The sequence below is a fragment of the Urocitellus parryii genome, chromosome 11 (genome assembly GCF_045843805.1).
Source record: "Urocitellus parryii isolate mUroPar1 chromosome 11, mUroPar1.hap1, whole genome shotgun sequence".
NCBI lineage: Eukaryota > Metazoa > Chordata > Mammalia > Rodentia > Sciuridae > Urocitellus > Urocitellus parryii.
The window spans coordinates 41,897,900-41,919,325 of record NC_135541.1 but is presented as its reverse complement, the minus strand read 5'-3'; the positions used below and the strand labels follow the sequence as shown (position 1 = coordinate 41,919,325).

The 21,426-nt window shown below is 40.4% G+C and overlaps 1 protein-coding gene across 5 annotated transcripts in view; it reads right to left on the bottom strand.

Annotated features, from left to right (window-relative positions):
- Positions 1-21,426, bottom strand: part of Fggy (FGGY carbohydrate kinase domain containing) — a 394,333-nt gene that overhangs the window by 185,389 nt on the left and 187,518 nt on the right. For all 5 annotated transcript variants that reach the window (XM_026382510.2, XM_026382499.2, XM_026382516.2 and 2 more), the window contains one exon: positions 14,950-15,078. In XM_026382510.2, the coding sequence (XP_026238295.2) occupies positions 14,950-15,078 (129 nt within the window). The remainder of the gene's footprint in view (positions 1-14,949; positions 15,079-21,426) is intronic.

The following is a 21,426-nucleotide window of genomic DNA, read 5'->3' as shown; positions in this document are numbered from 1 at the left end:
CTCAAATTTTTATCTTCCAGCTTTAGCCTGCCTAAATTAATGTTTTGCTTCTCAGCCTCTGAGCTGCAGACTTGACACAAGAGTGCAAAAGGCCAGAAATGCTGAGTCCAACTCAGCTTCTTTTCTGTTCTTGGTCCTTCAAGTTCCTTACTGAGAAGCTCTCTGCTGCATCTCTGCCTGCATCTCTTCCTTTTAAGGTCCAGTGCCACTAATGAAGGGTCAGTCTAATAGTTTGTCCTCACCACAAACTATTGTGAGTTTCAAAGAACATAAAGCCTTGCTTCAGATAAGTCCCTTAAGACAACCTTCACCTCCAGTTCCTGGGGGGAGGGGGTGGGGAAAAAGAAGCACAAACTTTTAACAGGGTTCTCAAGGACTCCTAACCTGACTCCACTTATCTTGATAGTCTCATCTTGCAGGAATCCCTTATAGATACCATGTGTTTCAGCTGAGTTGAGGTGCTTACATTGCTCAATCTTTTGGTGTCTTCAAAGATGCTATCTTTTCCACCCAGAATACTATGCATTCCATTGCTTCTTTTGGAGAGCACACCTATTATCTAGCTTCAGTTCAAAGGCTGCTCCTTTCCACTTTCTGAAGGGCCATGGAAGCTGACCTCTGGGGTTCTTCATTACTAGTGGTGTGACCTTATGTAAACTGGTGGAGTGGATATGAAGATTTTATGAGTGACCTTTCCAGCACATTTCGGTCACACTGAGGTCCTCCAATGAATACTAGTGTCTTTGATCTTTCTTTGCCTTTCTATTTCAACTGAAAATGACTCCTCCCATTTACAAATTCCCATAGAGCTTACTCCATATCTCTCTTTCTTTGTATTGCATTTGCCATCATAACTAGTCTAGCACTTAGCATACTATTAAGCAATCTTGTTCATTCATGAATATATTCATTAATTGACTGAATTAAGCTCTGGTATCTGACATTACGGAAAGAAATATGACCAGATTTCATTGTTCACAAGAAGCTCAGTCTAGGTGGAGGAGTCAGTAATGTAACCATGTGTTGAGGTGTTTAAATGTTACTGTCTATGTGTTACATTAAATGATGGAGATATGCACAACAGGACAGGGTTATTAGGCCAGATGCACTAGGCTCGGTAATAATGTTACATCACAGTAAATGATGCATGAACTCCTTTTAAGAGCCACATTATTAGGGCATATTTAATGTATTACACTGAATTCAATTGTGTGGGCTTTTCTTTACAACTTTCAGCTGTGAGAAGCCTGGATGCAGAAAGTGAGGATGGTTTTCACTCATGTTAGTGATACTGGTAGGAGATGCCCCCTGCAGGGTTTTACAGCGGGTGAGTCACAGGCTGGTACACTTTTAACTCTCTAGACTAAATTCAGCCCAGGAGCCTGTAATAATATGTAACAAGAGCCTAACACACTTTTAAAGCAGAATATAAGTGCATTAGCTTTCCCTGTACCTGAGCTTTTGAACCAAAATTTACATGTATTCTGTCTTTTGAATTTTGTTTTTTAAATCATCTACAGCTAGCTTAGTTAAAACATTGGCTTGGGTGAAGCTATATAATGGTAAGAAGAATAGCACTGGGGTCAGACAGACCAAGATTCTTTCTATGCCTCCACATTAGTGGAGCCTGAGTAAGTCTCTTTCTTATCTTTAAGTGGGGGGTGTGGGGGGGGTGAGAGTGCACATAGCCATAAGCCTTGTTGTCCACATCAAGTAGCATCAGGTATATACACAGGCAGTACACAGCTCATGGTAAGTGTGACAGATTGCAAGATCTCTTTAACTGTCTGCCTTGGAAACAAAAGTTTTAAAATGCAGTCTTTTCATTAGTCTGGATTCAATTTGTCTCTTTTTGTATTGTATATAGAAAACTGTGTGTGCGTGTGCATATGTGTGTGTGCTAAGGACTGAACCCAAGGCCTCACACGTGTTAAGCATGTGCTCTACCACTGAGCTCTATCCCTAGTCCACAAGCAATTTTTGATTGCAACCAACTGGAGTTTAGGACAACCTTTTGCTATCTTTTAAGGTATCACTGGTGAATCCATCAGGATCACATGGTGGCTGATAGAGTGTACATATTCAGGAACCAGTTAAAACTACTGATAAGTCACTGATGACTTGGGGAACCAGTAATCTGCATTTTAACTAGTTCCTTGGGTGGCTCTGCATATTCAATTTGAAAAGTGCTAAACAAATAACTTTAGAAATAAGATTTTTTAAAAAAACTTTAAAATACTTTTTTGGTTTGGTTATCCATAATGGGAATTCAATTTACAATAAATGAACATGAATGCCATACTTTCTCATGTTGTCCCTTCATATATTTTCCATTCTCAGTCTCTAGTAAATAGTTATTTCTAACTAAAATGGGAAGTCATATGGGAAAATTTATCTTTGCCACTAACAAAATGAAGATGGGAACATAAAAAGTATAGGCAGAGAAATCCGGAAATCTTTGGAAGAATATTCTTCAGCTCAGACGACAACAACCAGGAGGAAGTCTGTACATTTTCTGTTGGGTTTTGAAGAACGGAGAAGAGATAATAGGGTGAAGAGGCAGGAATAAAGACAAAATTCCCCTCATGGAAGATAGAGGCAGAGACGGGAGTGGGGATGAACCATGGGGCTCAACACTGTCCACCCTCAGACATGGCAGATGAGAAACAGGAATAGTGAGAGAAGGGAGTTCAGGGTGAGGGACAGGGTGTCCTGGCCAGGCAGTACTTTACAGATAGGTAGGTCTGGCTGTGAGGGTGAACTGAGGAGCGCTGTAGAGAGTAGGTCACTCCTAAGTCCTCTTCAGAGCCTGGCAAAATAAATATTTATTCCACTTAAGTGAGCTTTGCTCTATGCTCAAAATGAGAAGGTATTTACATTTTACTGCCCTAACCATTCCTTTGAGTATCACTGATTAGTATTAAAAATCATAGATGTACTCCCAAAGACACATGCTCAATGTAGAACATTCCATACACTTTTCACATCAGAATCATTGCTAAGGAAGCTACCCGAATAAGTAGGGTTGAGTCAAATTAATTTTAGCATCTAAACTTCTTACCTTGCTAATTCAAAACCCTCTACATTCCAGTTTCCAACCTGGAGTAGCTGACACATGGACTTCTCAGGAAGCATCAGGAGAAGGCATATTTATAATAACCCTGGGAGCATTCTTCTCACTCTTGATGATAGAAGAGAAATCTGAGGCACAGAGTGGCTAAGTACAATGTAGGAATCTGAACCCAGGAAATGGCTTCAGAGCCCACACAGAGCTTTGCAGGTCCTATCTTCCTGGTTCACTCTCACTGTTTCCCTCACATACACAAATAATGGTTTGCCACATGGAAATGATCCTTGACTAAGTCAGGACTTCTCACATTCCTGGGCTTTGCACATGCTGTTCCTGCCTTCTAAAATGCTGATCCCAGTTTTAACTTCCTAAGCAACACTTTCCTAACTTGTCCATGCAGAGCTGACTGATCCATCAGTATGCTCCTGCAACACGTTCCTCACCTTTTAAAGGAGCAGTGTGTCAGATGTACTGATTGTTCTGAGGACAAAACTCTTTTCTCCACCAGCTGCTGAAAACCTGAAGAAGGGACCAAGCCCTCTTCATACTGGTGTGCCAGTGCCCAGCACATATCTGAGTAAAGTCTCAGCCCAATGCATATTTGCCAACTACATTAATTTCACCTTGCTTCTTATATGATGAAATGCCTCCTCAAAAGTCACCTCTGGACTGAAATTTCCTGACCTCTCTGTACCATGCACCTCCTGGAACTTTCTGTCGCTTTATACAGATCCATTCTTTGTGACACTTGGTGGCACCTGGTGCAAACATATGCATGCATATTACATACATAACGGTACATACAGTCATGTGTCACATAACAGTGGGCACATGTTTGAAGAAATGCATTACTAAACAATTTCATCATTGTGTGAACATCAAAGCTACACTTACATAAGCTAAGATAGCTACAGTGTCAGTAGGCAACCACTGTCATATATGTAGTCCATCATGATCTGAAACATCATCAAATGGTGCATGACTGTATATATATATATATATATATATATATATATATATATATATATATACACACACACATAGGTGTATTTTTACGTGAACAGAGATGTTCATACACATATTCATAGATACATATGTATGTACACATATAGAGAATATATAAAGAGACATCAAATATATGCATATATACATCAGACACATAAATACACCCTTAAATACAAACACACATACACATAGGTGCATGTATATACTATATACACATATATATTCATATACACATGCACACATGTTATACACAAGCACAAGTACAAGTACATACACATGCAATACACATGGCGTGAAGACCACGTGCATGCACACATAAACACAAGTGTATATTGCATATAAACACATGGATATGTGAATGGCATGTATGTACAAACACATACATACACCAATACAATAAATGTACATATATATGCTTATATAAGAGTTTATGAACTCCCCCCAGAAGGCTAGAAGTTCTATGAGTAGAAAGCTGTCTTTGTTTATCACTGTATCTAATCCACCTAAAACAATGCCTGACACATAGGAAGAGGGCATCACATAGAGGAATAAATCTGAGTTTCTTTTGTCCACTAGCACCTTTCACAGTGTATGTCTATTGAGATTACCTCAATCACAACTGAACATACAGAATAGCTTTGGCAGGCACTGTTTTAAGTGCTTTATAATACTTGTCGTTCACTTTTTCTTCAAACAGCTCCACGAAGTAGGTGTTATTTTTATTCCTATTTCACAGGTGGGGTAAGTGAGACATGGAATGTCAGGTGAGTTCCCAAGGAGCAGAAAACAGGCTGCAGAACCAGAATCTGAATCAGTTATGTGTCCTCAGCAAGTGTGCTATGTGACCTCAAGATTTTAAATTATCATTGTCTTCAGAGAGCCATACTCTTACATCAGGGTCATATACAGGGCATACATGAGGATTAGCATTATGGAAAGGCAGGAGGGGGTACCGTTGAATGATACAACTGGCCTCCCCATATTCCAACATTTCCTTCTCAGCCTCTACAGATGTCTACACTGGCTACAGAGGGCACTCAGGCAGTCCTCAAGATGCTCAGTGTGGGGAAATTAAAAAATTCTTTCTCTTTGCTCTTTATAATGACTTATATGAATGAATAATTAAGAGAAAATTGAAAACAAGAAAATGAATCAGGCCTACAGAGAGATGATAGGGAAGCTGTCAGCAGCTCAGATGTGAGGTTGCTGCCGTGGGACAGTAACTGGAGATGTGCATTTTCTCACCATCAGCTGCTGAAATGAGCGGCCCAAAGTCAACAGTAGGACTCAGGGATAGTATATGGGTGGGAAGCACCACTTGCAGAGTTTCTGTGCCATGAAAAACAATGGCCTTGATCCTACTCTTGCAGCCTGTGACGCAAGTGCAATCTTAGACTCTGGGCCCCCAAACAAACACTCTTCAAGCAGCCATCTACCTTTTGAACTTGGAGTGGGAGGTCCTCCTAACAGGTGGTTGGCAATGTCAGAACCAGGGACTGGGTGATTGTGTGTTTTTGCTTTGGTTCCCAAGCTCAGCAAAGGAAAATGGTAACTCATATTCTCAGCCACATGGGAGAATAAGTGGAACCTGCTGGGTAAAAATTCCCTCAGCAACAATAAAGTTCTGGGGCTGATGAGATGGTCAGAGATGAGCTCAAAATCAGGGCTCTGGGCAAAGGAACTGGCAGGGTCAAGACACTCTGCTGCATGCACCGACAGTATTGTTCACTGTGGGATGTGGAGGGGGCAATGAGCAGAAGTGAAGCATGGCAGGGTCAGGTGGGTTTGAGTTTGGATCCAACCTTTCTGGGTCTATATCCTTGGGCAAATGCCCTCACTTCCTGAAGTGTCAGTTTCTCGACCATTAAAGGAAAGCAAAAGTACCTTCCTTGTTCCTGGGGGTGATGGTTTAAAAATGGCAAGTCACTGCACAAAGGAAATGAGTTAATTAAATGAGAGTCACAAAATTGATCTCAATATAAATATTACTGATCTCTGTAACACAGAGAACAAAAAATAACAGCTACATAAAATAACATAAAAATAACCACTCCCAGCCTGCCTTAACAAGCCTGGCTTTATTCCCCATACTGGTAGAAACTAGACTTTTGTGCTTCTTTGAGTATCCTTTATTAAAGTCACTTCCTCACTCTGGGCCTCATCTTTCTCATCCATGAAATGGATCTAGAAAATACCTACCCAGAAGAATGCTGAACAGACACAATTACAGACACAGATACACTTTGGTGCGAGTGCAGGCTAACCTAAGGAAAGGCACAGATATATCTGTACACATAAATACAATAGCCAGGGTGACTAGGGAAAACCTCATGGGCCTCAGAGTTAGAGAGACTTGGACCCAGAACTTCTATCATTTATTAACATGTTACCTTGAGCAAGTTATGAAACCTTGATTTCCTTGAATGTTAAATGTTGAAAATAATGGTAGCTCACAGCATGTTGTAAGCTGACAATAGTGACTATTAAAGTACCTAGCCAAACACTTGGCACAGAATACATGTTCAATAAATGGCAGCTGAAATAAAAATAACAGCTTTGAGTTCTTTGGAGCAAACTTGAATACCAGGTGTTTTTATTATTGCCAGCCTTGAGGGAGACTCTTTGGAGCTAAGTGTAGATTGTGACAACAAAACAAAGAGACTTATTCATGTGTGGCTTAGAAAAACTAATTTACCTATTTAATAGCCACCCATGATACTGACTGTAGTCATTAAATGGGATCTTAGGTATGGAATAGAATAACACAGCAGGAATCATTCTTTTCCTAATTTGGAGATGGTGTTACATAATGGGGGAAGGGCCCTGGCTAATGAATTAGGATGTGTAGGTTTTCAACTGACAGTAATTTGCTGGTATAACTTTTGATGATTCACTGTGTCTCTGGGCCTTGGTTTTCTCATCTACAAACTAAAGAATTTGGTAGAGAAAATCTGCGAGCAACTTTTTAGTTCTAAAACTCATTATCCAAACAGAGTGTATGTATCAAACAAAAAAAAATGTTATGATTTCATGGCAAGGTCACAGCTGTGCACACTGAATTGTGCGACACAAGATTTAAAGAGGGGTGAGATGGAGAGCCAGCTGTAACTTTGAGGTCCTGGATCCCTCCCAGCTCTCTGTCCACAGGGTAAAAGACTGGTGTCCAGCTCAGGCCTGTGCTCCCTTTCCAGAGAAGCACACTACTCCAAAGAAGCCTGGGAGCCTGGGAACATGAAACACACAGTTATCCTCCCCCTGCATCTCCTCTTTGCCCCTGCACTACACGAGCCGTGCCACGCTCACACAGCTGCAGAGGTCTCAGGCCGTGCTGGTTTCCACGAAACCAAACCTCAACTTAAAACAATAAACTTGAAATCACATTAACAAATTCTTCCTCCCCCTTCTGACTCGTATCCAGGAACTCCTCAAGATGTCCTTGCTCTATCTGCTCGGGACTGGCACGGCTTTTCTCCTTCTATATTCCCGGCACAACTTTATCTGTGCTCCTAATCCCCTCCATTTCTTGCACACAGTCTGCCTCTTTGGACTCACCTTCACTCTCTTTGGGGTAAGCTCGCTCCTACCCCCAGCTCTTGGCCAGAGCCTGGGCCTGGCTCCTTCACAGCCCAGCTCTGCTTTGGTCTGATTTGCCTCCTGGACAGTTGCACATCACCACTGCTTCTGATCCCCAGGTCCTCAGTGCCCACTTGTCTCCATAGCTGTCTCCTCTGGATACCAGGTGATATTTTCTGCACTTAGAATCAGATTCCCCGGCCTGACCCCAGACATTAAGACTCAGAACCTTCAGCAAGATCTGGCCTGTTCATCTATATTTTTCAAAGGCTCCCTCACCCAGAATTAGCAATCGCTGTTTCTGCGTTTTCAAAATCCTCATTTTTGTTACTTTAATTATCAATGAATTCACTGATGTACATGTGGGCTGACTGTGTGTGTTCTATGCCAAATGGTAGGCATACAAAGGGGAATATGATTTGGGGGAAAACTAAAATAAGTATAAAGTAATTGCAGAAACAGAATAGGGAGGGATTGATGTTTCCGTAAGAGTGAGATTAAGTTTGGAGACATTTCAACAGTGGGAGTAATAGACTTGAGTGTTGACGGATAAGTACGATTGCCTAGTTGGGTTGGGGAGAGGAGGTTCCCAAACCGTGAAGCCTGTGAGCAAAGGAGAGTGTCAGAATGGAAAGAAGGCCAACTGGTCCAGCGAGGTTTGACTTTAGTTAGATGGATGGCACTGAAATCATTTTGTACTCCCTACTCCTCAGTATTCACTTGGATTTTCTTATCTCACAACTAATTTCATTGAAGAGTTAATGTCACAAAACATAAAAAAGTATTAAGATAGTAGCAAAACCCTTATTTTGAGTTCTGCTTTTTAGCTTCTATAGAAACGGACTGAATGAATAAAGGAATATAATATTCTGAATGTATTCAGAGTAGAATAGGGTTTCTCAACTGCAGTGCTGTTGCATTTGTAGCTGGATAGTTTTTTTCTGTAGAGGGGTAGCTTGAGCAGGCTAAAATGGTCATCAGCATCCCCGGCCTTTCCCCACCACAAGCCAGTACGGTTTGCTCTTTCCCAGATATGATAAACAGTGTCTTCAGACTTCAGCATATGTTCCTTGGGTGGTACAGTCACTCCTGGTTGAGAATTACAGATCTAGAGCAAAAGAACATGAACTTTGGAGTCAAACTCAAGTTCAAATCTTGCAATATGACTGTACTTGTGGGACTGTGGGACTGTTACTCTTTCCGCCTTCAATTCAAAGAGAAGCATCCTCAATCTTATAGATAGGATTATTGCAAGGAGTGGGAGATAAAGTATGTGAAGCTTGTCCTTGGCACAGAGGAGGCAGATAAGAAATGGTCAGAGTAGCAGTAGCATCAAGAAGAACAGTGAGTCTAATTGTTCTTATTAATGATTCTGCTATTATTAGAAATAAAGCCTAATTAAAATTTAAAAGTGATAATAAATAAATTTTACTTTACCAAGAAGCAATAACAGGACAGGAATTGTTGTAGTTATATTACCAGACATTACTTCCTCTAGGAAACCTTTCATAATTCTTCAAGTCTCAAGTTTGAGCCCTCTTTGTGACTTGCCAAAGCCTTCTACATTGGCACGAATAACTGAAATTTATGTGCTTGTCTGTTTTCTCCACTAGACTATAATCTCCAGGAGTATACTTCTCTCTCATATTTACCTTATTTCCCCATTGACTAGTAAATTTGCTTATCAATACGTACTTATTAGAGACTTTCTTTTTTCAAGATTTTTACTTGCTCAGATGGTATCTTAAGTCCACTTAAGAGTAGATTGCATCACATATTAGTAGATATGCCATTCCATATAACACAGGAGTAAAAAACATGAACTCTGGAATCAGATGGTATGGGTTGAATCATGCGTTGCCACTTACTGACTGTGGGCAGCTTAGACAGTCTCAGGGGCCTTAAATGGTCTCATTTGACAAGTGGAACAAAATAACAATATGTAAAAAGTTGCTTTGAAACTAGGCTTGGTGGCATGAGCCTGTAATTCCAGCTACTTGGGAGGCTGAGGCAAGAGGATCATAAGTTTGAGACCAGCCTGGGTAAGTTAGTGAGAGTCTGCCTCAAAATAAATGTTGAAAAAGAGCTGGGATGTAGTTCAATGATAGACCGCTTGTCTGGTATGCATGAGACCTTGGGTTCAACTCTGTACTTCCAGGAAATTTTTTAAAAAATAAGTTGAGAACAAAGTATAAGATAAGAAATAAAAATCTTATCTTATCTTGGATCTACAGCTGATTTGCCCAGAGATCTCTGAAACTCAAGTGTTCCCTCATCACTATCAGGGCATACCAGTCCTAACTGCACTTCAGTGTTGCTACGAGGAGCTGTTCTATGTTGAACACAGACATGTTAGTAATCCTAATGTTTAGATATGTAGGATTTTATTCCTAGTAAGTATGTTTCTTAGTCAAACATGACATATATATATATATATATATATATGTATTAATATATATGTGTAAATTAAAAAATAAATTAATAAATTATGTAATTTATTAATATATATTCACACACACATACACACACACACACATACACACACACACATATATATATATACACATATGTATATATCTTATAAATACTCCCCCAAATCATCAAGCTAAGTAAATTTGCTGTCTGTCTACCCATTCTTCTAGAACACTGGTAATGGTAAGATAAGAAATTGGTGTATTTTATTGCTTATTTGAACACACTATGCTTTGCTCTGGGAAGCACTGATCAGAAACTCTTTTCTAAGACTAGTTGAATAAATTCATCTGGCATTAAAGAAAAAAAAAGAAGAAAAGAAATTCAAAATCCTTATTTTGGTTTGACTCTGCAACTCAGATGAGCAGTTTTTAAGCCAATCCAACATCTGGTCCAGATGAGCAATTTAAGCCAATCCAACATCTGGCAAAGAATCCTGTATTGTTCATCAAAGAGTGGTGCTAAACCTAGCCACAAAGTTTGCTCTTGGCCAAAACCTGCTAATGTGGTGGGAACACAAAGGATGGAGATTTCCAGGCACCTAGGAGTTGCTTAGGGAGTGTACAAACCAGAATCTCTTGCTCCTAGAGAACAGAGTCAGATGTAACTTCTATATAAGGACAGTTGCCTCTATAAGGAGAGGTTACTATATCTCTCAGCTGAAATATCCACCCCCTATGGAGGAAATGCCATTCATTCATTTACTAAATATGCAGGTATTTAGGACCCTCTATGTGCAAACCACTGCACAGTTGTGGTTTATGAGGATAAAATGGTCATGTGTTAAAGGGGTTAGGAATTAGATGAAACAACGTTGCACATAAACATGTAAACACAAGACAAAGTAAGAACAAAGAAGAAAGTGTGCTTCAGCCAGGTTGGAGAGTCAAGGAAGACTTCCCAGAGAAACAGGTAGCATCTTCAAGATCTGATGGATAATCAGGAGTTTGGTCAATAAAGAATAACAACTAAGAGAGGGGCCTAAGAGAGAAAACAGGTTGTTATTGCCTCTCAGGATAGGTGGGGTGCTAAAGCCAAGAAAAGACCTGGAACAAAGTTAATGCTATTTTTATAAGCTAGAAAAATACCACCAGCAGGAGCCCTGGCCAGAACCACCCCCACAAAGTGCAAACAAAGCTACTCCTATCTTCTGGCTGTCTGCTGAAGAACTTGCTAACCAGCACCTTAAGAACAAAATGTTCTTCTATCTTTGATTTCTATTCCGGCAAAGTCCTTCCTCCTTGTTTCCAGAGCTGGAAAAAAGCATGAGTGAAGTTGTGCTTGCTCCTGTGATCTGTATCCTCCCATCCCAGGTTCTCCTTGGGCATAGAGTCCAAGGTAGGTCATACTAGGCTAGCACTGGAAGTGACCACAGTTGTCAGAGCTTGTTTGTGACAGGCATGGCTGGCCTCCAATTCCTACTTCAAAGCTGAGTTCGTTCCTGACATTTGGGGATCTCTTGACACAGAGTGCATCCAAGCAGTTCCTGGGGCTGTTTCTGATCTTGACCAAGAAAAAATCTTAAAGCAGTGAATCCTGCTTTCTGTGATAGATGGGAAGAGGAAGAAAACTGAGGGCAAATTCAGGGAAGGCAGAGGGAGTCCAGCACCTCTGGTCCTTCTCCACATGTCTTGCCTTAAGAATCCAGTTCTGGTAAGACACTTCCTAACAGGAAACAACTTCCTAACAGGCAACATTGTTTATGAAGCTTCTACTGTGTGTCAGGCACTGTGGTTCTGGAGTGAGGAAATCAAACCTCATTATTACATGCTTACTGTGTGCCAGTTAGTAGGCCAATTGCTTTAACTATTTACATTACCATTTCTTATACCAATCCTATGAAAAGATTGCTAGCTCTTACTATAGAAGAAGAAAGGAATATGCTAAAAGGCACACTGTGTGTAGGCAGAATAGGAATTAATCCAGATCTTCAGACTGTGTGTGGAATGCCCTTATCACAGTGTTACAATAAGTCTCAGAAGATTCACTATCATAAGAGAACACTATTAAGCAGGCCAGAGAATTTTCTCCTTGAAAGGAATAGGAGTTCTATGGTTTGTTCATGATGATAATCTCTGGTTTCCAAACACATAGCTGATAAGGTTGCATGATCTTTGTAAATCTTTGGTTTGACTAGTGGGTGATCTTTTTAGGACGTTTAGGCCTCTCTTATTCTTCACATCTTGAGAGGGTGGAGGCAAGGTGGAAAATGAGAGGGAACATTTGTTCTATGGCTCCTGTCTTTCCCAGATATTCTGATCCTGAACTGGCCATAAGGTGAAGGGGACAGGAGTAGTATAAGAAGGATCAAACTTGTTCAAAATTGTTAAGTAGGGATTTCCAATCCTGTGTGACCAAGAACTCCCTTCCCAGGCACAAAGCTCAAGTCCTTAAAGAATCTAATGTCTTATCCTATCTTTCCACTTAAAAAACTAACTTTTGGAAAACATAGAGGAAACTCACTGACTCAAGAGCATTTGTATTTTAAAGGGAACAAAAGGTCTAAGCCAAAGTGTCTACAGGTAAAAATTCTATCATTGAGCATCTCTGTTAGGAGAAAGCCAAGGTCATCTGGAAGTCTGTCCTACTGAAGAGCACAGAAAGTCCTAGGGAGAAGTGAGAAAGTGTGTTTGGCACGTCCCTTACAGAGGTCTGGGACGCCAACAAGGAAACGACAGTGCCTGTTGCTCCTGAGTGCAGTCTTATTTCTTTCAGCACATGGATGAGCAGCCAAGTGCTTGTCACCTGGGTACGGGTGGGTGGTTGAGACTGTCGCCCCAGGGACAATTGCAAAATCACAATGAAGAAAGCTTCCCTGGAGTCTTCTGTGATGTAGAACATCAGGATTACTAGGGACAGGAGCACTCCATGTCCAGCTGGACCTTCAGTTCTCTCTGTGCTTGTGCTTAAAACCCAAATCATGCATTCCAACCAAAAGCACACACTGCTCACACTACAAAGTGCTTTGAGACAAACAACCTTGCCTATAATAGGACTCCATTATGTACCTCTCGACCAGTCACACACACTCTGCTTGTTTACTATTTCTTAGGCACTGTGCCAGAGCCTGAGGACAGAAAGATGAACAGGACAGACAAGTTCATAGATTGATGAGTGCCATACTGTTTCTGCAGGTCTGTGGACCATGCAGAAGAACAATCTGTCACACAAGGAAACATATCAGCCTTTACTGTAAGTTTAAGACCATTTTACCTTATTCTTGTCTTAATGAGACTTTATTTAGTAAACTTATCAAGCGCCTTTAAAAACAAAACATAAGGCTCAGCATTGAGGACTCCTCAAGGAATTCATAGTCTAGTGGAAAAGATAAGCAGATAAATCAGAAACTAAAACACAAGGTGATCATTTCTTCAAAAAAAATAGAAGTAATGAAAGAAGCACAATCTGGAGAATTTCTTAATATATCTGACTACTCCATGGAAGTATATGCAGAGAAGAAACCATCTGAGAAAGGATTTCAAATTAGAGGAGTGAGAATAGGAGTATAGCTTAGTGGTAGAGTGCTTACCTAGCATGCATGATCTCCAGGATCACCAAAAGGAGAAAGAGAGAGATTGAGGTGGGCGGAGGTGTCATCTACTTGGAAAAGTAGAGAGCTGCTGTGGTGTGTGTGTTCCCTAAAAGTCATCCCCAATGGGACAATGTTGCCCAGGCTGGTTCTAATCTCCTGGGCTCAAGTGATCCCCTTACCTCAGCCTCTCAAGTAACTGGTATGCCACCAAACCTGGTCAGGTTTTTTATCATGATTCATAATAAGAAATTCATTTCCTTCATTGCCTAGAATACACACACACACACACACACACACACACACACACACACACACAGGAAACAGGTCCACAAAACAGTGCTTATCCTTACTCTATGAGATGTACTCCTATGTGTCCTACTCTGTCCTATTCTATTAGATCCCATTCTATTCTGAAATTCCAACAGTCATGTCCTCTTTAACTCATGCCATGAACTATGAACCACAGTTCATAAAAGATGCTATTAGAATGAAAGTCTAGGAAATATAGAAATAACTACAGGGAAGGGTAAAGGGAGAGACACTGATAGAGAGTCAAATTACCCAAGAAAGAAAAGAAAATTGTAAAAGGAATGTGGATAAGAACAAAGTCACCACATTTTTACAATAAATCTTTTTGACTTCATGTGTACTTTCCACTAAAATTTGACATTTGTTTGTTTTATTTACTTATTTTGGTGTTGGGAATCAAACTCGGGGTCTTACATTCACAGCCCTGGTTTGGTTTTATTTTAAATTCAGTTTCCTTGTATCATGCCATGACATGGGAAATGCTCAATGTGTATTTGAGAATGAATTAATGAATGCACGAATCACAGATTTTAGAGTTATATATGAGATGAAATCAAGACTAGTACCAAGTAAACGGATATATGACAAAAACCAAATATTATAAGAACAAACCTGTTAGACTTACAAGGTTTTGCAATACTATTAGAAAACAGAGTACAGTAAGTGCATGGTTATCAAACCTACTAGATAAAAGTGAACATGTGCTTTTCAAATTTCCAGTAAACTGAAGAGCCATCCAGACACTTGCTCAGATTAAGTTTTTTATATTACTATGTTGGAAAAGTTAAGAATATATAAATAGTTTTATATTGGATGAAAAGATAGGTCTATAATTCTATCCAAATGCCTATCTGTGAAAAGGCTTTTCATTATTACACCTTGACTCACTAGTCCTTGACCTTTGCTTTAAATATACAAAATGGGTGTCTTAGCTCTTCAGAATGTTCCACTTGAACACAGCTGTTTGTGGCATGGAATACAAGATTACCTAGTCCTCCGGCATGGGCATCAATGAGTGAGGCTGCCACCGGGACCCCGGGGCGAAGGCCAAGCTCCTTTGCAGCCTCTGGTGTGAGCCCACTTCCAAGAGAAGTTCCGGGAGGTAGCACCTGGTTTCCTGAGCAGACATGAGAAAAAACAAACACTCATTAGTTTGGAAAACACAAAGGCGAACAGAGGTTTTCTTAAGAGAACTTCTTTGTTCCTTCCTTCCTCCCCTGCATTTTCTCAGCTTCACAAAGATAAAAATCATGCAGCCAAGAAGAGTCCCTTTGCTCATTTGGTGACCCAGGTGCATGGCCTTGGTATATTTGGGTCATGCTTTGGGATGGTTTGCAAACTAGGAGCTCCAAGGTGTCACTCATACCAGAGAAAGATTCCAAGAATAGGAAATTATATAAAAAAATACAATACAGTGGCCTTTTAGAGACTAGGTGAACATATATTCCTAAACAATTTGAGAACACTTATTTGGATAGTTCTTTCTACTAATAGATAAGGGAGGGAAGTATTTTGCCCCAAGGAAGAATTTCTTGAAAGTTTTTCTAAGCTGAAGAGAGAGCCTAATCTAAACTTGTAAACTTTAGAAGGCTGCTACTTGCACAACCACAGAGTACAATTTTATTAATGTTCTTTGGACTTGTGAAATGCAATGACCCTGATATTTCAAGTGACCTTGAATTCTTACAGTCAGCCAGGCCTTCAGTTAATAATTTATTGATTGTCTTCCTTTGTGTGAGTATTGTGGGGCTGTAAAAGGCAGTCCATGCTCCCAACCTAGTTAGGAAGATGAGATAAGGACACAGAGAACCATGTGAGCCAGAAGAGAATTAAATGACCCATCTGTTCCCAGGTATTTAAGAGAAGCTGAGCCCACTCCTACCCTCGAAAAATTCTATAATAAGGCTTTCTCTACTGTGGGGATTAGATAGGCATTGACCCATAAATGTGTTAAAGCCCCTTTGAGACCCAAGATTCTGGAATTCTAAATTGTGGTCAGGAATTTGTTGGGTGCCAAGGTACCCCAGGACTTCTGAACACAGAAGTTATTGTGAAGATAAGAGCAGGGCAGAAGGTGAATGGCTTAACCATTCTCTTCTGAAGGGAGACAGAGTACCTGCACAGCACTATGTTTCTCCATTTTAACTAGAGAGCTTCTAGCACAACTGAATGTGAAAAAAGTGTAGCCAAGAAGACTGAATCTTCTTCAGGGGCTTCTGAACTTCTTGGTCCAAAATAGCTGCTACTGGGCACATGTGTATTGATCACCTGAAAATGTAGCTGGGATAACTGAGGATCCAGGTTTTCCATTTTGTTTGATTTTAATTAATATTCATCTAAATTTTAAAAACTGATATTGAATTCAATTACTGAAAAACTCTATGTCTGAAACAACCTGGGTAGACACATCTACTTTTTCAATAATAACTCAAGTTATCTAATAAGTTATTTCCCACAAAAAATGCAGTGTATGAACTGAGATATGCTAAGTAGAAAATATGTACAAAATACCAAAGATTTAGTCTAGAAAAATGAATGTCAAATAACGCATTGTTGTTTTTTTTAATCAATTACATGTTGAAATGATATTTTGGATACATTAGGTTAAATAAGATATAATATATTGATTTCACCTAATCTTTTGTTTGTTTGTTTTTGTTTTTGGTACTAGGGATTGAACCCAGGGGTGCTTTACCACTAGCTGCATCCTCAGTCCTTTTTATTTTTTATTTTGACACAAGATCTCACTAAGTTGCTTAGGGCCTTGCTAAATTGCTGAGGCTGTGCCTTGAACTTGTGATCATCCTGCTTCAGCCTGCCAAGTCACTGATATTATAGATGTTCACCACCATGCCTGGTTCACTTAATTTTTTTTAAACTTTATCATGGCTGCCAGGAAATTTAGTTACATATGCAGATTATGTGAAATGTCTATTGGATGGTGGTCTAGAGGACAAGGTGAAGATGCTGGAGTAAGGAGATGGAGGGAGGAAAACCTCTAGTCTGCATTGAATGCCGAGGGTAGCAAAAGCCTGGAAGAGGAGACTTGTGCCTCTGGACACTTTGGTCTTGGACAACATCTTAACTATGTCACTTCATCTAGTGAGTGATACATAATAGACATCATTCCAGTAATGAGCACTTCTCTGTCAAGCACTGTGCTAAATACATAATAGTCATTTTCTCACCTAATTTTAATAGCACACCTCCATGAGGGGTACAATAGTACCTGTACTATCCCCCGTTTCAGAGAGATGGGGAAATGGAAATTTAAGATGAAAAGTAAATTCCCCACAGTGGCACAGCTTAAGAGCTGGAGACGGGCATGGATTCTCCTTTGACGGGAAACAAAAATCTATGTTCCTATTCACTACCTTATCACTTATAGAACAGGTATTGTTCTCAAGTGTATTTTGAAATAATGAAAGAATCCAGAGAAGTAGTTTTAGAACAAGAATTTTAAAAATAGCACCATTTGGAAATCTTGTCCACTAAATTAATTTATTATTTTTTCTTTTTGGTTAAAGGGTTAATTTTCACCGGAAGGTCAAATGGAATTTGTGTTCCACCTTTATCCCCAATCTCCACAAACAGCAAAGGGGTGATTTTCATTAAATAAGCTCCAGACAACATGAGGATTAGCAGGGTGAGGCATTCTTATCTAGAGTCATTTAGAAGATTTTAGTTGTTGTGAGGTAGATTTGATTGAGGATCCTCTCTGCTCCCAAAAGGAGGCTGCAGGCCACAGTGAGGCACGCAGTCCTGGGCAGTCAGGCAGGAAGTCTGTGGTCTAATCATGTGCTGTAGGACCATGGGTAGATGTCTCAACAAAGGAACCATCTGGAGCAAAGACCAAGGAAGAAGTGAGGAGGCACCTGTGCAGGAACTGTCAAAAGGGGCAGGTGAACTGGTGCTTACGCTGTGGGAGAAGGGTCAGAGATGAGGGTAGGAGGACAGGGTTTGCCAGAGAGCAGGCTTTGTCAACCCTACTACTATGAATCTCACCACCAAGACCACCAGAGTCCACTGAAAGAGCATTACTGTGGGAAGAACCATGACACCGTATTTTAGAAAATTTCTGGCAACGTTTTAGGAAAGGAAGCCCGGAGTTACGGAAATAGCTCTGAAGCCACTTTGGTCATCAAAGATGGAAAAGACAGGGACTTAAGATATGGATATCTGGGTTGGAGGAATAGAGGAAGAAATGAGAGATTTCATGAAGCAAGAAGTATCAGGTCATGGTGGTGGTTTCCATATTGGGACTATGGTAGAAAGGATGATGTCATGGTTTCAATGCCCCTTCAAGGAAAGATTTGCTGCCCAGCCAAGAAAAGACTGAGGTCACCTGCCAGACTCTTCAGGCCTGATTTAGCTGCAGAGATTGGCTATGCTGAGGTGAGGTTAGCCACATGTATGAGGTGACTCGGTAAAGCAGAAGCTGAATGGCTCCGGTAGCACCACTATCTCCAGAGCAATCCACTGGGTTGACCAAGGTTCATAGAATAGCAACACTTCCAACCTCTCCCCTGCCCAATCCTATTCCCTCCTCCTCTTCCTCCTTTCACACATGCCTATCCCTAATAAACATTTTATACTTCCCAATCTGTCCAAGCCTGTTTCCTGAAAACCTAGCCTAGGAAGTGAGCCAGTCTTCTCAGACTAGTAGTCTAGAAATGAAAACAAATATGCACATCTTTAAATATGAACATCTTTAATTCAACTGGAATCACTGCCTTCAGGAATCATCTATCTGGACCTACAAAAGAGGGAGCTTTTGTTTATCTAGAGATTGGAAGGAAATAGCTTGGTATAAGAGAGGATGGTAGAAATAGGTAAGAATCTGAGAAATCACCCCTTTGAAATTATACTTCATCAGCCCAAGGTGCACTGAAGGGACTAGAGCTGTCAGAGGCCACCTGACAACTTTCCCCAAATAATCCTTTTTCACTTTTATTCTACCATAAAATTAAGTAAATCACAGCAAGCTTTTTTTTTTTTTTTCAGGGTTAATCAAGATTTTATTGGCTCAGCACTTGAAGGTTCTTCAAGGCTTCATTCAGTCATTCATCCATCAATTTAACAAACATTTCAGTAACAATGGTTATACAATGGTCCAAATAAATTTCTACCTAACACGTGCCAGGATCTAGGTGCTGACACAAGGAAAAAGCAGCTCTGGTATCACACTGACATTTGGTACTAGTAAGATGGAAAACCAAGTGTACACAATATACCAGACAAGAAAAACTTAGGTTTCAGAGGTTTCAGTTTATAGTTGGACCATGTCATCACTCTAGGATTGAGATGAGGCAGAACAACATGGTGGAAGCATGTGGTGAATCGAGCTGCCCAGTCCATGGCAGCCAAGAAGCAAAGACAAAGAGTGAAAAAGAGAGAGAGCCAAGGGCAAAATATAAATTCTAAAGGCACATCCCTGATGACCTACTTCCTCCAGCCATACCCTACCTGCTTAGTGTTATCACCCAGTACTGAAGTACTTTCAAATTTTTAATCCATCAGATGGATCAATCCACTGATTAAGTTACAGCTCTCAAAATCTAATGAGATGGGCTTTCAGGGGACACCTCATATTCAGATCATAACACCAAGACTCTTAGGACTGTGTAGAAAATACTAGAAAGGTGGATGTACGTAGTATTCCCAAAGAACTTAGGAGAGACCTGTTATGTTGGTCCAGGAGGATGAGTGAATCCTCAAAGTAAAGATCACACCTGAGCCTGCAATGGAAAGACAGGTGGGGGTTGTGGATTTCAATGTTAGAATGCTCTGGGGAAGTGGATGCCTTTGGAGAAAGAGGTTGGTTCACTGTGGGGGTCTCTAGGGGGTAGAGATTGAGGCATCCTGTCTGTTAGAAAGCTGGACACCAGGGCAGGGCAGAGGCAGCAGGGGTAGCCTGCACAAAAGGGAGCAGATAACTTCAAGCCCAGCAAAGCAGCAAGGACCTGCCAGCACACAGCTCTGTGCACTCAGATTTATTTTTCAGTAAAACTGCAAAGTAAGAAAGGATAGTATGGAAAACAGTTTTTCACTTTAAAACAATCAAGCCAACTGGAAAATGTGGCTGCAAAACATTATATAGCATATGATTTCCTTGTAAGAACAACAACAGAGAAGGTAGATGGACAATTTCTAAAAATACACTCCTAGGGTGAAAATTTAGAAAATAGGTTTTTGATGGGAGTGGAGGAGGTGGAAGTGATTTTTCACTTTTTACTAGGTTATAATTTCTAGTTTTTTCAATTAAAAATATTTTCTTTGGATTTTTAAAGATATTTCCCTGTTTATATCTGGTCAAAGTAAATATAGGGTACATCTATTCAGCAGAATCCCACAAAATCATTACTATGAATGAAGTTGGATTAAGATCTGGATCTGGAAGGAAGTTCAAGAAAAATAAAGGCAAGATGTAGAATAGCATTCAGAATATGATCTACTTGTGATTAAAAAAAAAGATACAAAAATGCAAGCATATGTACTTCCAGAAAAATCCTATAAAAATACAGAGACTATAGTTATAGTAGGAACCAGTTTGGTACTCTTCTCTACCATGACCTTGTATTTGTGTGTGTGTGTGTGTGTGTGTTTGTGATCAAAACAAAGTAGCTTCAGTTGAAATAAAAACAAAATTAAGTTAAGAAGAATGCTGAGCATCATTTGCAAACTCTGCTCTTCAGTTTGAAGGCAAAAAAGAGACCCAGGTGTGGTTTGCCTGTATTCTGAATCTGGCTGGGCTCCGTCCATCCTGTGTATACATCCTCACCTTGGGATGTACAAAACCAATTGTGCTGAGGACTCTCTGCTCCCTGAATTCCCATTTAGATAGGCAGATTCAGTCTTCGAGGTCAGAAGCTGGAGTCTACAATTATCTAGTGGCTGCAGTCCCTCTTCACAGGCGGGGCTCCTATTACACCAAATCTTCCCCTACCAGTTTTTCAATTATCTATGACTAATGAGCACTTTGGGAACAGTTTCAGACACACACATAATCCTCTTTCCTGATGTCAGCAGCAGAAATTAATGACTATGTGGATTGTTGGGAGACAGAAAATGCATTATAATGGTCAACAGAACTGTTATCCTCTCCAGGAAGAGGAGGAGGGGTGCTGAATTAACTGGAAGGTTCAGTGTTCCTTTGTATTCCACAGTGAGATGAAACCCAGGAGAAGAGTTGGCTCCAGGCCAATGGAAATGTCAGAGAGAGGTTTGGGTGTGGGTGGCATGCAGCCCTGGTTCCTCATGCTTGGCACTGGGGTATGGGTCCCAGCTTAGCTTTGCCAAGGTCAACAGGCTAACTAGCTTGTCTGGGAAAGTACTAAGTGATACCCTGCCCTGCCGGTAGAGGGGGTCCTGGAGTCCTTTCAGATTGAACCTACATTCAGTCTGTTTTAGGGACCTGGAACAAACCCAGGAGTATATAACTCTAACAATTTAAGAAGTATGTGGT